At 49.4% G+C, this 17,313-nt stretch overlaps 1 protein-coding gene across 3 annotated transcripts in view; it reads right to left on the reverse strand.

Annotated features, from left to right (window-relative positions):
- Window positions 1-17,313, reverse strand: part of kcnh6a (potassium voltage-gated channel, subfamily H (eag-related), member 6a) — a 220,707-nt gene that overhangs the window by 44,361 nt on the left and 159,033 nt on the right. For all 3 annotated transcript variants that reach the window (XM_048560824.2, XM_048560822.2, XM_048560823.2), the window contains one exon: window positions 10,231-10,630. In XM_048560824.2, the coding sequence (XP_048416781.1) occupies window positions 10,231-10,630 (400 nt within the window). The remainder of the gene's footprint in view (window positions 1-10,230; window positions 10,631-17,313) is intronic.

Below are 17,313 nucleotides of genomic sequence, written 5' to 3' on the forward strand. Positions count from 1 at the left end.
TGGGGTGAGGCACTGGGATGAGGGTGCTGGGATGAGGCACTGGGACGAGGCGCTGGGATGAGGCGCTGGGATGAGGTGTTGGGATCAGTGCTGTGATGAGGCATTGGGATGATGTATTAGGATGAGGCACTGGAATGAGGTGCTGGGATGAGGCACTGTGATCAGTGCTGGGATGAGGCATTGGGATGATGTATTAGGATGAGGCACTGGGATGAGATGCTGGGGTGAGGCACTGGGATGAAGTGCTGGGATGAGGCACTGGGATGAGGGTGCTGGGATGAGGCGCTGGAATGAGGTGTTGGGATCAGTGCTGTGACGAGGCATTGGGATGATGTATTAGAATGAGGCACTGGAATGAGGTGCTGGGATGAGGCACTGTGATCAGTGCTGGGATGAGGCATTGGGATGATGTATTAGGATGAGGCACTGGGATGAGATGCTGGGGTGAGGCACTGGGATGAGGGTGCTGGGATGAGGCGCTGGAATGAGGTGTTGGGATCAGTGCTGTGACGAGGCATTGGGATGATGTATTAGGATGAGGTGCTGGGATGAGGCATTGGAATGATGTATTAGGAAGAGGCACTGGAATGAGGTGCTGGGATGAGGCCCTGGGATGAGGCACTGTAATCAGTGCTGGGATGAGGCATTGAGATGATGTATTAGGATGAGGCATGGGGATGAGGCACTGGGATCAGCGCTGGGATGAGGCATTGGGATGATGTATTAGGATGAGGCACTGGGATGAGATGCTGGGGTGAGGCACTGGGATGAGGGTGCTGGGACGAGGCGCTGGGACGAGGCGCTGGGACGAGGCGCTGGGACGAGGCGTTGGGACGAGGCGCTGGGACGAGGCGCTGGGACGAGGCGTTGGGACGAGGCGTTGGGACGAGGCGCTGGGACGAGGCACTGGGACGAGGCACTGGGACGAGGCACTGGGACGAGGCACTGGGACGAGGCACTGGGACGAGGCACTGGGACGAGGTGTTGGGATCAGTTCTGTGATGAGGCATTGGGATGATGTATTAGGATGAGGCACTGGAATGAGGTGCTGGGATGAGGCACTGTGATCAGTGCTGGGATGAGGCATTGGGATGAGGCACCGGGATGAGGTGCTGGGATGAGGTGTTGGGATGAGGAATTGGGTTGAGGCCCTGGGATGAGGCACTGTGATCAGTGCTGGGATGAGGCATTGAGATGATGTATTAGGATGAGGCATGGGGATGAGGCACTGGGATCAGTGCTGGGATGAGGCATTGAGATGATGTATTAGGATGAGGCATGGGGATGAGGCACTGGGATCAGTGCTGGGATGAGGCATTGGGATGATGTATTAGGATGAGGCGCTGGGATGAGATGCTGGGGTGAGGCACTGGGATGAAGTGCTGGGGTGAGGCACTGGGATGAGGGTGCTGGGATGAGGCACTGGGACGAGGCGCTGGGATGAGGCGCTGGGATGAGGTGTTGGGATCAGTGCTGTGATGAGGCATTGGGATGATGTATTAGGATGAGGCACTGGAATGAGGTGCTGGGATGAGGCACTGTGATCAGTGCTGGGATGAGGCATTGGGATGATGTATTAGGATGAGGCACTGGGATGAGATGCTGGGGTGAGGCACTGGGATGAAGTGCTGGGATGAGGCACTGGGATGAGGGTGCTGGGATGAGGCGCTGGAATGAGGTGTTGGGATCAGTGCTGTGACGAGGCATTGGGATGATGTATTAGAATGAGGCACTGGAATGAGGTGCTGGGATGAGGCACTGTGATCAGTGCTGGGATGAGGCATTGGGACGATGTATTAGGATGAGGCACTGGGATGAGATGCTGGGGTGAGGCACTGGGATGAGGGTGCTGGGATGAGGCGCTGGAATGAGGTGTTGGGATCAGTGCTGTGACGAGGCATTGGGATGATGTATTAGGATGAGGTGCTGGGATGAGGCATTGGAATGATGTATTAGGAAGAGGCACTGGAATGAGGTGCTGGGATGAGGCCCTGGGATGAGGCACTGTAATCAGTGCTGGGATGAGGCATTGAGATGATGTATTAGGATGAGGCATGGGGATGAGGCACTGGGATCAGCGCTGGGATGAGGCATTGGGATGATGTATTAGGATGAGGCACTGGGATGAGATGCTGGGGTGAGGCACTGGGATGAGGGTGCTGGGACGAGGCGCTGGGACGAGGCGCTGGGACGAGGCGCTGGGACGAGGCGTTGGGACGAGGCGCTGGGACGAGGCGCTGGGACGAGGCACTGGGACGAGGCACTGGGACGAGGCACTGGGACGAGGCACTGGGACGAGGCACTGGGACGAGGCACTGGGACGAGGCACTGGGACGAGGTGTTGGGATCAGTTCTGTGATGAGGCATTGGGATGATGTATTAGGATGAGGCACTGGAATGAGGTGCTGGGATGAGGCACTGTGATCAGTGCTGGGATGAGGCATTGGGATGATGTATTAGGATGAGGCACTGGGATGAGATGCTGGGGTGAGGCACTGGGATGAAGTGCTGGGATGAGGCACTGGGATGAGGGTGCTGGGATGAGGCGCTGGAATGAGGTGTTGGGATCAGTGCTGTGATGAGGCATTGGGATGATGTATTAGGATGAGGCACTGGGATGAGGCCCTGGGATGAGGCATTGAGATGATGTATTAGGATGAGGCATGGGGATGAGGCACTGGGATCAGCGCTGGGATGAGGCATTGGGATGATGTATTAGGATGAGGCACTGGGATGAGATACTGGGATGAGGCACTGGGACGAGGCACTGGGATGAGGTGCTGGGATGAGGCGCTGGAATGAGGTGTTGGGATCAGTGCATTGGGATGATGTATTAGGATGAGGCACTGGGATGAGATGCTGGGATGAGGCACTGGGATGAGGGTGCTGGGATGAAGTGCTGGGACGAGGCACTGGGACGAGGCACTGGGACGAGGTGTTGGGATCAGTGCTGTGATGAGGCATTGGGATGATGTATTAGGATGAGGCACTGGAATGAGGTGCTGGGATGAGGCACTGTGATCAGTGCTGGGATGAGGCATTGAGATGAAGTATTAGGATGAGGCACTGGGATGAGATGCTGGGGTGAGGCACTGGGAAGAGGTGCTGGGATGAGGTGTTGGGATGAGGAATTGGGTTGAGGCCCTGGGATGAGGCACTGTGATCAGTGCTGGGATGAGGCATTGAGATGATGTATTAGGATGAGGCATGGGGATGAGGCACTGGGATCAGTGCTGGGATGAGGCATTGAGATGATGTATTAGGATGAGGCATGGGGATGAGGCACTGGGATCAGTGCTGGGATGATGTATTAGGATGAGGCGCTGGGACGAGGCGCTGGGACGAGGCACTGGGACGAGGCACTGGGACGAGGCGCTTGAATGAGGTGTTGGGATGAGGCCCTGGGATGAGGTGCTGGCATGAGGCACTGTGATCAGTGCTGGGATGAGGCGTGGAGATGATGTATTAGGATGAGGCATGGGGATGAGGCACTGGGATCAGCGCTGGGATGAGGCATTGGGATGAGATGCTGGGGTTAGGCACTGGGATGAAGTGCTGGGATGAGGCACTGGGATGAGGATGCTGGGATGAGGCGCTGCAATGAGGTGTTGGGATCAGTGCCGTGATGAGGCATTGGGATGATGTATTAGGATGAGGCGCTGGGATGAGGTGCTGGGATGAGGCATTGGAATGAGGGCCTGGGATGAGGTGCTGGGATGAGGCACTGTGATCAGTGCTGGGATGAGGCATTGAGATGATGTATTAGGATGAGGCATGGGGATAAGGCACTGGGATCAGCGCTGGGATGAGGCATTGGGATGATGTATTAGGATGAGGCACTGGGATGAGATGCTTGTGTGAGGCACTGGGACGAGGGTGCTGGGACGAGGCGCTGGGACGAGGCGCTGGGACGAGGCACTGGGACGAGGCGCTGGGACGAGGCGCTGGGACGAGGCACTGGGACGAGGCACTGGGACGAGGCGCTGGGACGAGGCGCTGGGACGAGGCACTGGGACGAGGTGTTGGGATCAGTTCTGTGATGAGGCATTGGGATGATGTATTAGGATGAGGCACTGGAATGAGGTGCTGGGATGAGGCACTGTGATCAGTGCTGGGATGAGGCATTGGGATGATGTATTAGGATGAGGCACTGGGATGAGATGCTGGGGTGAGGCACTGGGATGAAGTGCTGGGATGAGGCACTGGGATGAGGGTGCTGGGATGAGGCGCTGGAATGAGGTGTTGGGATCAGTGCTGTGATGAGGCATTGGGATGATGTATTAGGATGAGGTGCTGGGATGAGGTGCTGGGATGAGGCATTGGAATGATGTATTAGGAAGAGGCACTGGAATGAGGCCCTGGGATGAGGCATTGAGATTATGTATTAGGATGAGGCACTGGGATGAGATGCTGGGGTGAGGCACTGGGATGAAGTGCTGGGATGAGGCACTGGGATGAGGGTGCTGGGATGAGGCGCTGGAATGAGGTGTTGGGATCAGTGCTGTGATGAGGCATTGGGATGATGTATTAGGATGAGGCACTGGGATGAGGCCCTGGGATGAGGCATTGAGATGATGTATTAGGATGAGGCATGGGGATGAGGCACTGGGATCAGCGCTGGGATGAGGCATTGGGATGATGTATTAGGATGAGGCACTGGGATGAGATGCTGGGATGAGGCACTGGGATGAGGGTGCTGGGATGAAGTGCTGGGACGAGGCACTGGGACGAGGCACTGGGACGAGGCACTGGGACGAGGTGTTGGGATCAGTGCTGTGATGAGGCATTGGGATGATGTATTAGGATGAGGCACTGGAATGAGGTGCTGGGATGAGGTGCTGGGATGAGGCACTGTGATCAGTGCTGGGATGAGGCATTGAGATGAAGTATTAGGATGAGGCACTGGGATGAGATGCTGGGGTGAGGCACTGGGAAGAGGTGCTGGGATGAGGTGTTGGGATGAGGAATTGGGTTGAGGCCCTGGGATGAGGCACTGTGATCAGTGCTGGGATGAGGCATTGAGATGATGTATTAGGATGAGGCATGGGGATGAGGCACTGGGATCAGTGCTGGGATGAGGCATTGAGATGATGTATTAGGATGAGGCATGGGGATGAGGCACTGGGATCAGTGCTGGGATGATGTATTAGGATGAGGCGCTGGGACGAGGCGCTGGGACGAGGCACTGGGACGAGGCACTGGGACGAGGCGCTTGAATGAGGTGTTGGGATGAGGCCCTGGGATGAGGTGCTGGCATGAGGCACTGTGATCAGTGCTGGGATGAGGTGTGGAGATGATGTATTAGGATGAGGCATGGGGATGAGGCACTGGGATCAGCGCTGGGATGAGGCATTGGGATGAAGTATTAGGATGAGGCACTGGGATGAGATGCTGGGGTTAGGCACTGGGATGAAGTGCTGGGATGAGGCACTGGGATGAGGATGCTGGGATGAGGCGCTGCAATGAGGTGTTGGGATCAGTGCCGTGATGAGGCATTGGGATGATGTATTAGGATGAGGCGCTGGGATGAGGTGCTGGGATGAGGCATTGGAATGAGGGCCTGGGATGAGGTGCTGGGATGAGGCACTGTGATCAGTGCTGGGATGAGGCATTGAGATGATGTATTAGGATGAGGCATGGGGATGAGGGACTGGGATCAGCGCTGGGATGAGGCATTGGGATGATGTATTAGGATGAGTTGCTGGGATGAGGCACTGGGGTGAGGTGCTGGCATGAAGTGCTGGGATGAGGCGCTGGAATGAGATTGGGATTGCATTGAATGTGGGACAAGAGAACAGTGGTTAATGGTATCAGAGATAATGGGAACTGCAGATGCTGGAGATTCCAAGATAATAAAATGTGAGGCTGGATGAACACAGCAGGCCAAGCAGCATCTCAGGAGCACAAAAGCTGACGTTTCGGGCCTAGACCCTTCATGAAGGGTCTAGGCCCGAAACGTCAGCTTTTGTGCTCCTGAGATGCTGCTTGGCCTGCTGTGTTCATCCAGCCTCACATTTTATTATAGTGGTTAATGGTAAGTGGCAGGGTGAGGATGGAGAAGGATGTGACAGGTTAGGAACAAAGAGCATTACTTTCAGTTTAAAAGAGGAGAGGGAGCTTCATCCTGTATCTAATCCTATGCTGTATCTGTCATGGGAGTGTTTGATGAGGATAGTGTAGATGAAGCTTTATGCTACATTTAGCCCCATGCTTTGTCTGTTCTGGGAGTGTTTGACGGGGATAGTGTAGAAAGTGATGGAATGGAATAGAAAATGATAGAGCTGGTTTAGTCAGCTTTTGTGCTCCTGAGATGCTGCTTGGCCTGCTGTGTTCATCCAGCCTCACATTTTATTATCTTGGAATCTCCAGCATCTGCAGTTCCCATTATCTCTGATACCATTAACCACTGTTCTCTTGTCCCACATTCAATGCAATCCCAATCTCATTCCAGCGCCTCATCCCAGCACTTCATGCCAGCACCTCACCCCAGTGCCTCATCCCAGCAACTCATCCTAATACATCATCCCAATGCCTCATCCCAGCGCTGATCCCAGTCCCTCATCCCCATGCCTCATCCTAATACATCATCTCAATGCCTCATCCCAGCACTGATCACAGTGCCTCATCCCAGCACCTCATCCCAGGCCCTCATTCCAATGCCTCATCCCAGCACCTCATCCCAGCGCCTCATTCTGATGAAGGGTCTAGGCCCGAAACGTCAGCTTTTGTGCTCCTGAGATGCTGCTTGGCCTGCTGTGTTCATCCAGCCTCACATTTTATTATAGTGGTTAATGGTAAGTGGCAGGGTGAGGATGGAGAAGGATGTGACAGGTTAGGAACAAAGAGCATTACTTTCAGTTTAAAAGAGGAGAGGGAGCTTCATCCTGTATCTAATCCTATGCTGTATCTGTCATGGGAGTGTTTGATGAGGATAGTGTAGATGAAGCTTTATGCTACATTTAGCCCCATGCTTTGTCTGTTCTGGGAGTGTTTGACGGGGATAGTGTAGAAAGTGATGGAATGGAATAGAAAATGATAGAGCTGGTTTAGTAAAGAGTCATAGAATCACACGCATGGAAATAGACCCTTTTGTGCAACTTCTCCATGCCGATGAAGTTTCTACAACTAAACTATTCCCATTTGCCTGCCTTTGGCCCGTATCCATGCAACCTTTCCTATTCACGTACCTATCTGAATATCTTTTCAATGTTGCGACTGTACCTGTAACTACCATTTCCTCCGGCAGTTCATTCCATACATGAACCACCCTCTGTGTGAAAAAGTTTCCCCCACCTCCCTCTTAAATCTTTCTCCTCACCCCTTAAAATATGCTCCTTGGCTTTGAAATCGTCCACTCTTGGTAAAAGTATTTTGCTATTCACCTTATCTATGCTTCTCGTGATTTTAGATACTTCAATAAGGTCACTCTTTAACCTCCTATGCTCCAGTTAAAAAACAACCCAGCCTATCCTTATGACTCAAACCCTCCATTCCCGGCAACAGCCAGGTAATTCTTTCCAGTATCCTCTCCAATTTAATTAACATTTTTGCTCCAGCAGGGTGAGCAGAACTGTGCAGATTACTCCAGAAGAGGCCTCACCAACCCGCTGCATTATATCAACATGATGTCCCAACTCCTATACTCAATGGTCTGTACAATGAAGGCAGCGTGCCAAACACCTTCTTAACCACCCTGTTTATCTGTGACGCAACTTTCAAAGAAGTATGTTCCTAAGCCTCTCTGTTTGACAGCACTGTCTACAGCCTTACCGTTAATTTAATAAGTCCTGTGCTGGTTTGTTTTAACAAAATGCATTTATCCAAATTAAATTCCATCTGCCACTCCTCAGCCCATTGGCCGAATTGATCAAGATACCATTGTAATATCAGATAACTTCCTTCAATGTCAACTACACTCCAAATTTTGGCGTCATTGCAAACTTATTAGCCATGCCTCATAACTTATCATCCAAATCATTGACACAAATAACAAACAAAAGTGGACACAGCGCTGATCTCTGTGGAACACTGCTGCTCACAGGTCTCAAGTCTGAAAAATTCTCCAATACCACCTTCTGACTCTTACTGCCAAGCCAATTTTGTAACCAACCGGCAAGCTCTCCCTGAGCACGGTGTAGAAAGTGATGGGGATGATGTAGAGAGTGACGAAGATGGAATAGAGACTGATGGGATGGTGGAGAGAGTGACGGGGAATGGATTAGCAAGTGATGGGGATGGCGAAAAGAGTGATGAGGATGGAATAGAGAATGATGGGGGTGGTGTAGAGAGTGGCAGAGATGGTGTAGAGAGAGTGATGGGATGGTGTAGAAAGTGATGGGGATAGTTTAGAGAGTCATGGGGATGGTGTACAGCATGATGAAGATGGAGTAGAGAATGATGGGATGGAGTACAGAATGACAGGGATGGCGTAGAGAATGATGAAGATGGAGTAGACAGTGATGGGGATGGTATAATGTGTGATGGGGACAGTGTAGAGAGTGACGGGGAAGGTGTAGACAATGATGGGATGGTGTAGAGAGCGATGGGGACAGTGTAGAGAGTGATGGGGATGGTGTAGAAAGTGATGGGGTTGGTGTAGAGCGTGATGGGGTTGGTGTAGAGAGTGATGAGATGTGGTAGAGAATGACAAGGATTGGGTAGATAGTGATGAAGGTGGAGTAGAGAGTGATGAGGATGGTGTAGAAAGATATGGGGAAGGTGTAGAGAATGATTTGGATAGTGGAGAGAGTGATGGGAATGGTGTAGGAGAGTGATGGGCATGGTGTAGAGAGCGATGAGGATGGAATAGATAATGACAGGGATGGTGTAAAGAGTGATGGGGATGGTGTAGAGAGCAATGGGGATAGTGTAGAGAGTGATCAGAGATAATGGGAACAGCAGATGCTGGAGAATCCTAGATAACAAAGTGTGAAGCTGGATGAACACAGCAGGCCAAGCAGCATCTCAGGAGCACAAAGCTGACGTTTCGGGCCCAGACCCTTCATCAGAGAGCTTTGTGCTCCTGAGATGCTGCTTGGCCTGCTTTGTTCATCCAGCTTCACACTTTGTTATCTATAGTGTAGAGAGTGATGGGGTTGGTGTAGAGAGTGATGGGGATGGTTCACAGAGTGATGGGATGTGGTAGAGAATGACAAGAATGGGGTAGAGAGTGATGTAGATGGAGTAGAGAGTGATGGGGATGATGTAGAGAGTGATGGGGATGGTTTAGAGATTGAGATGGACAGTATAGAGTGATGGGGATGGTGTAGTGAGTGACAAAGGCGGAGTAGAGAGTGATGCAGATAGTGTAGGGAGTGATGGGTACGTTGTAGAGAGTGATGGGGATGTTGTAGAAAGTGATGAAGATGGTTTAGAGATTGAGATGGATGGTATAGAGAGTGATGGGGATGGTGTAGAGAGTGACAAAGGCGGAGTAGAGAATGATGCGGATAGTGTAGGGAGTGATGGGGATGGCGTAGAGAGTGATGAAGATGGTGTAGAGCATGATGGGGATGGTGTACAGAGTAATGGGGATGGTGTACAGAGTGGCGAAAATGGAGAGTGATTGGATGGAGTAGAGAGTGATGGAGATGGTTTAGAAAGTGATGGGGATGGTGTAGAGAATGATGGGGATGGAGTAGAAATTGATGGGGATGGTATAAAGAGTGATGGGGATAGTATAGACAGTGTTGAAGATGAAGTAGAGAGTGATGGGCATGGTGTAGACAGTGACAAAGGCGGAGTAGAGAGTGATGCAGATAGTGTAGGGAGTCATGGGTACGGTGTAGAGAGTGATGGGGATGGTGTAGAGAGTGATGAAGATGGTGTAGAGCGTGATGGGGATGGTGTACAGAGTGGCGAAAATGGAGAGTGATGGGATGGAGTAGGGAGTGATGGGGATGGTTTAGAAAGTGATGGGGATGGTATAAAGAGTGATGGGGATAGTGTAGAGAGCGATGGGGATGGTGTAGAGAGTGACAAAGGCGGAGTAGAGAGTGATGTGGATAGTGTAGGGAGTGATGGGTACGGTGTAGAAAGTGATGGGGATGGTGTTGAGAGTGATGAGGGTGGTGTAGAAAGTGATGGGGATGGTGTAGAGAGTGATGGGGATGGTTTAGAGAGTGATGGGGACAATGTACAGAGTCATAGGGATGTGGTAGAAAGTGACAGCATTGTGTGAAAAGTGACATCCTTTGCTTCAAAAACCAAATGAAAAGCAACGGCACTTACATCCAATCAACATGACACAGATGGAGAAGATTTTCTCAGAATTGGTGTTGGGAGAAACATTCCCAAATCCAACACTGGTGAGGCTGCTGAACGTGAAGTAAAGAGCGGTCACATATTTGTCTTTAATGGACGGTCCAGACAAGGCATCACTGTTATTATATCGCTTTCCGATCTGATCTCCTAGATTGTCCAGCCAGCCTATCTTGTGAACCATATAGAGTCTCTCCACGTTGCCAATGGCGTACCAGATACATGCCAGCCAGTGGGCAATGAGAGCAAAGGTGCACATGAGCAGAAAGAGCACTGCAGCCCCATACTCCGAATAGCGATCTAGCTTGCGAGCAACTCGGACCAGCCGAAGGAGGCGAGCTGTCTTCAAGAGCCCGATAAGCGTTGTAGTCTGGAACACAAGTGTCACATAGTTTCATAGCTGAATAGGTGACAGCATATAATAACACATATCAGTTTCACAGCGCATAATGGAGAGACAGATAGAGAGGATGAGAGCATGAGATAGAGTAACAATATAAATAACACATACTAGTTACACTGAGAGAGCATGTCCCTCTGTTCCCTCAATGTTATGATAATTACTCAAATCTTCCTTGCGGCTTTTTTCTGACTGTTTGGCTTTCTATAACTACAAAGCTGAAAAACACACTAATGAGGTGCAGGACAATCCACATCCAATAACCTGACCTGAAAAATCTGCTCATGTTTGCCAGTGGGGGTGATAATTCCAACACAGCAACTGAGATAATTCACAACATTCCAACATAATCAACCTATTTCCGAATATGAATGGATCCTTTATAACATTCCATGATCAGCATCAGGATCCATATCTTAGCCAAAAGCTAGTCACTGTATCATCCAGCATATAAACCATTTTGAATTGAAATTCGCCCATTAGTTTTTGAGATATTGTTTTTGAGATATTGGGATTCTGTCACGTAATGTGGGCTTCTCCCACCAGTGGATGAAATGGTAGGGAGCACCTGTCAATTCTGGAGGGATAACCTGAGAGTATCAAATGCCCTCCAAGCTTGTAAGCGTCCACTCCTGCATTTTAAGGTCCTGATGGTAGCAATCCCACTCACGGAGACCTGTGAACATCAGCAGGAGCAGTACCCACTAACGGCAATAGACTCACCACAGTCCAGAGCCATCATGTGAGAGTGGTCACCGGAGAGGGCTGTGGGGAGGGTCGGGGGTGAGTGTGGAGTGCAAGGAGGGGGTTATCAGGAGGAGGTGAGGGTGAGTGCAGAGGGTGCAGGTGAGTAGGGAGGATGGGGTGAGTGGTGTGGGGTGGGGTGAATGGGGAGGGATGGGGGTGAATGGAGAGGATGGGTGTGAATATGGAGGGTGGAGTTGAGTGGGGTGGAATGGGATGAGAAGGCGGTGTGGATCAGCATAGAGGGTTGGGGGTGAGTGAGAGGATGTGGGTTGAGAATGCAGGGTAGGGGTGAGTGTGGACGGGGAGGGGTGTATGCGGGGAGGGGTGGAGGTGAGTGTTGTGCGGTGGGGGTGAAGGGAGAAGATGTGTGTGAACATGGGGGATGGGGTTGTGTGGGGTGGAGCGGGGTGAGTGGGGAGGAAGGGGGTGAGTGGTGAGGGGTGTGGGGGTGAGTGAGAGGATGTGGGCTGAGAGTACAGGGTAGGGGTGAGTGTGGACAGGAGGGGTGAGTGGAAAGGGTGGGGGTGAGTGGGGAGGGCGAGGCGAGTGGAGAGGGTAGGGCTAAGTGTGAGGGGTGGGGGTGAGTGTGGACAGCTGTGCCAGAAATTTTGGAAGAAACTCCAAGTGTGTGGCCTTCAGTATTCCCCACCTTTGAGAATGTGAGAGATCCTCAATTCACTGGAGGTACCTGGTTGTGCTGGATGAACCTCTGAGGGCATGGAAGTCTCTCTGGTCCTTTTGTAATCCTGAGCGACCAGTGAATTGTGACGGTCTCAGGGGTAATGGGTTTCATAGAGCTCACTAAGGTGGCTGCTTCTGACAGCCAGCAATCACACTGCAACCTGTTCCACCCTCTAAAATAACATGGACAGGTTTCCCCAGTGGTGTGGATTAAGAATGAGGCATCTCCCACAATTAAATGGGCCAGTCACCATGCTTCCTGCTGATATCAGTTCTATTAACTCCAGGCTTTTTAAAAATTTGCTAAAGTTCGATAAAGCATTTCTTGCCCATCCCTAGTTGCCCTTGAGAAGGCGGTGATGTACTGCCACCTTGAACCACTGTAGTCCACCTGTTGTGGGTTGACTCACGATACTGTTAGGGAGGGAATTCCAGGGCTTTGACCCAGCGACAGTGAAGGAATGGTATTATATTTCCAATTCAGGATGGTGAGTGGTTTTCAGCTGGTGCTGTTCCTATATACCTACTGCCCCTGTCCTTCTGAATGGAAGTGATTGTGGGTTTGGAAGGTGCTGACTGGGGATCGTTGGTGAATTTCTGCAGTGCATCTTGTAAATGGTACACACTGCTGCTACTGAGCATTGATTGTGGAGGGACTGAATCCTTGTGGATGTGGTGCCAGTCAAGCAGGCTGCTTTTTCTTGGATGGTATTGAACTTCTTGAGTGTTGTTGGAGCCGCACTCATCCAGGCATAAAGGCGTATTCTATCACACTCCTGATTTGTGCCTTGTAGATAGTGGCGAGGCTTTGAGTTTTTTTGAAGTAACAGAGGATTGATGAGGCCAGAGGGGTGGATGTGATCTATATGGATTTCTCTAATGTATTCAACAAGGTTGGCAAGGTTAGATTACATGGAATACAGGGAGAACTAGCTATTTGGATATAGAACTAGCTCAAAGGTAGAAGACAGAGGTTGGTGGTGGAGGGTTACTTTTCAGACTGGAGTCCTGTGACTAGTGGTGTGCCACAAGGTCCAGTGCTGGGTCCACTGCTTTTCGTCATTTATATAAATGATCTCGATGTGACGTAGGAAGTATGGTTAGTAAGTTTGCAGATAACACCAAAATTGAAGGTGTGGTGTACAATGAAGAAAGTTACCTCAGAGAGCAACAGAATCTTGATCAGTTGGGCCAATGGGCTGAGGAGTGCCATATGGAGTATAATTTAGATTAATGTGAGGTCTGCATTTTGGAAAGACAAATCAGGGCAGGACTTATACATTTAATGGAGACGTCCTGCGGAGTTGCTGAACAAAGAGACCTTGGAGTGTAGGTTCATAGTTCATAGAAAGTGGAGTTGCACATAGATAGGATAGTGTAGAAGGTGTTTGCTATGCTTGCATTTATTGGTCAGTGCAGGAGTTGGAAGGTCATGTTGAGGATGTAAAGGACATTGATTAGGCCACCATTGGAATACTGCATGCAATTTTGATCTCCCTGCTATAGGAAGGATGTTGTGAAGCTTGAAAGGAATCATGAAAGATTTACAAGGATTTTGCAAGGGTTGAAGGATTAGGGAGAAGCTGCATAGACTGGGGCTTTATTCTCTGGGGCATCAGAGGCTGAGGGGTGACCTTATAGAGGTTTATAAAATCATGAGGGGCATGGATAGGGTAAATAGACAAGTCTGTTTCCTGGGGTGGGGATTCCAAAACTAGAGGGGCATAGGTTTAATGTGAGGAGGCAAGATGTACAAGGGATGTAGGAGGCAACATTTTCACGCAGAGGGTGGTGAGTGTATGGAATAAGCTGCCAGAGGAAGTGGTGGAGGCTGGTACAATTACAACTGGCTGGGTATATGAACAGGAAGGATTTAGAGGGATATGAGCCAAATGTTGGCAAATGGAACTTGATTTATTTAAGATATCTGGTTGGCATGGATGAGTTGGACTGAAGCGTCTGTTTCTGTGCTGTGTATCTCTATGATTCTAAATTACATCTGTAGAGTCTGTAATTCACCGTCATACTTGGTAAACAACGCAACCTTTCTCAGTTAATAAACTTTGAATAACTTAATTCACAAATTGATCTTTTTATCTCCTGGGACAGATGAGCCCCAAGTCCCAAACGGCACAAAGGCTGTAGTGCTCAGTAAAAGCAGATCCACCGGCTGTTCGCTATATACTTTGCTAAGTGACTTGCCAAAGACAGAATGAAAGTCACATCCCAGAGCAATTGCACTTAAGGGACATCACCTGATGAGAATGAATAATTCAGGGTGTGCACTGGGTCCTTTTGTCCTAGTCCATATCCAACACCTGTCACTCACGTATTGTCCACGTACTAAAATGGTTTTAACAGAAAAATTCATTCACAGGATCACTGGCTGGATCAGCATTTATTATCTGTCCTTAGTTACCCCTGAGAAGGTGGTTGTGAGCTGCCTTCTTGAAATACTTCAGTCTGCAGTGTCGTTAGGGTGGGAACTCCAGGATTTTGACCCAGTGACAGTGAAGAAATGAAAACATTATTTTTCTAACACTTCTTATTCTCCTGCTGCACCTCTGCCATTTTTACATTGGATATTTGTAAGGCAGTCAGGGTGCCCCTTTTATTCTGCGAGGAGTTCCCCGGAGAAGGGAAGCACTGTTGTTTAGTACTGTCTGGTTGGAGTCCTTTCCCTGGCATTGAGGCACAGGGAAAGTGTGTGGAGATGCACTGAGGCATGTAGTTAAGTCATTCATATGTGTAACAACTGAAGCGAAAGCTGAGTGTTTGTTACCTAGTCACACAGTGGCAACAGTGAACCTATTTCACCTGTATATGTTCTACATTAACTAAGTGATTATTCAAGGAAAGAGGCACGATTAAAAAACCTGAATTCAGACATGACATTTCTTCACCCAATGACTGGTTGAACCACAATATGACCAATGCAGGGAACTGAGAGTTTCTACCTCACTCATGACTGGAAGGGCTTACTGAGGTTAATGATTTACGACAGTGCTCCGAACAGGGCTTTATACCAATTCTATAGCTGGAGGACACATGGGTCTTTCCATGAGAAAAGACAAAAAGTGGAACAATACAAGGGAGGAAGGACAGGAGAGAGGATGGGGAAGAAGAGAGGACAGAGAGGGAGGTGGAGGAGGAGGAAGAGGAGACAGGAGGGAGAGAAATAGAAGAGAGGGAAGGAAATAGACAAAGGGAGATGAGGTGAAAAACAAGAGAGAGAGAAAAGGGAACTAGGAGGAGGAGAGGTGAAACAAGGAATGTCTAGTCAATGGGACGGAGTGAATTGAAGGGGAGGAGTAAGGAGGGAAGAAAACAGTTATATGAGGGGGAGGAGTGTAGAGATGGGGAGGTGCATTGAGACTTAAGGTGAAAAAAGAAAGAATGATTCATGGCGAGAGTGTGGTGGAGAATTGGAGGAAGGAGGTCAAGAAAGTTGGGTGGGCAGACAGAGGAAAAGATGGGATGTTATAAAATCTAGAGACAGGGAAGGAAAAGATTCAAGTTTCGGCACCCTGGCGTTCCATAGAGTTATAAGTGTAAAGGGCAACAGGAAATAGATTTGTATTTGTCTGAACCTGTGAAGTCCTGTGTTGTAGGAAACACCGCAGCTCATTTGTGCACAGCAAGCTCCAACAAATAGCAATGTAATTTTGACCCAATAATCTGTTTGTGTGACGTTGATTCAGGAATAAATATTCGCCAGGGCAACATACTGCACTCTTCCCCTGTTGGCTCATCTGCAATGAGTGCTGTGGGATCTTTTACACCCAACTGAGGAGACAGACAGCGCCTTGCTCTAAGACGACAATAAAAGGCAGCACCGCGGACAATGCAGCACGCCCTCAGACTGACCATTGAGCACTGACCTTTATCACTGTTTTGGAGAGGACCTGCAACTGAGCTAAGTGACTCAGAGAAAAGACACCAAGTGACTGGGTACAGCTGCTGCATAAAAGCTGAAAGTGAAGTTTACAACAAACTCATCAGCAAAGCTCCAATGAAGGAAGAAGTTTGTACATCCAGAGGCTGATGATTAGATATGTGATATAGATTAAGAGTGACAGGTGTAAACGTCTATTCTCTCCAGTGAGCATTTGCTGAGTCCACATAATGTGCTTGTAAAGATCACATTAAGATGTAAACGGAGCTGTCTGCTGATTCTTCAGACAGTGCATTACACCCTATTAGTGAACTGACATCACAGTTAGTGACACCATTACAGCAGTGCTGAGCGAATCTGTTGCCAAGGTAACTGCTCAGTGCTGGATGCTTGAATGAGGTCCTGGGAGCACTTTTCACCTCCACAATGTCCCTGTGAAAGCAGCTTTGTTTTAGAATGTCTGCCAGGTGACTAAATACTCTCACCAAAAGATTGGTCAGCTCACAATGTTCACACTGGCACTGCTAACTGTGATGTTTGTGTTTGAAATAGGACACAAATTCAATTACTACCAGATTATCTGAAAAATATTAAAGAAAGTTCTGCAAACTTGCTGGTACTTCTCAGATCCCTCTTCCTGAAAGGTGATGTCTGTATGCTGACTCGTATCTCTCAGCCTTTTCTCATTCTCAGGGAGATATCTGTCGAGTGACTGCTGTCTCTGAGCCCCCTCTTACTCTCAGGATGATATCAGTATGCTGACTGGTATCTCTCAGCCCCATCTCTATTCTGGGAGATATCTGTGCACTGACTGGTATCTCGCCATCCCCTCTTACTCTCATGGAGATATCAGTGCACTGACTGGTATCCCTCAGCTCCATCTCTGTTCTGGGAGATATCTGCACACTGACTGGTGTTTCTCACATGCCCCTCTGTCTGAGAGATATCTGCACAATGACTGGTGTCCCTGGGTCTCCTTTCTCTCTGGAAGTTATCTGTACACTGACTGGTGCCCCTCTTTCTCAGGGAGAAATCTCCTGGTACCTAAGATTTTGTACCTAGGTATCTTTGTGTCTAAGATGGCGTACATCCCAAGAAAGAATATAAAAAGAAGGATAATGAGAGCTGCCTCAGCTTGCTGCTGACAGCACCTGCTCACTTGACAGCTGCTTGGGGGCAGAGAGGCCACTGCGTGTGTTATTAAATGAAGAAATTGTCAGGTGCTGGATTCATCTAAAATATGATTCACTCTTTAATCAACAGCCTGTCTGTAACTCATCGACACATTTTTATGTGGAGAAAGAGAAAGAGAGAACAAGTAAGTGACATA

The sequence above is a fragment of the Stegostoma tigrinum genome, chromosome 31, assembly GCF_030684315.1.
Source record: "Stegostoma tigrinum isolate sSteTig4 chromosome 31, sSteTig4.hap1, whole genome shotgun sequence".
NCBI lineage: Eukaryota > Metazoa > Chordata > Chondrichthyes > Orectolobiformes > Stegostomatidae > Stegostoma > Stegostoma tigrinum.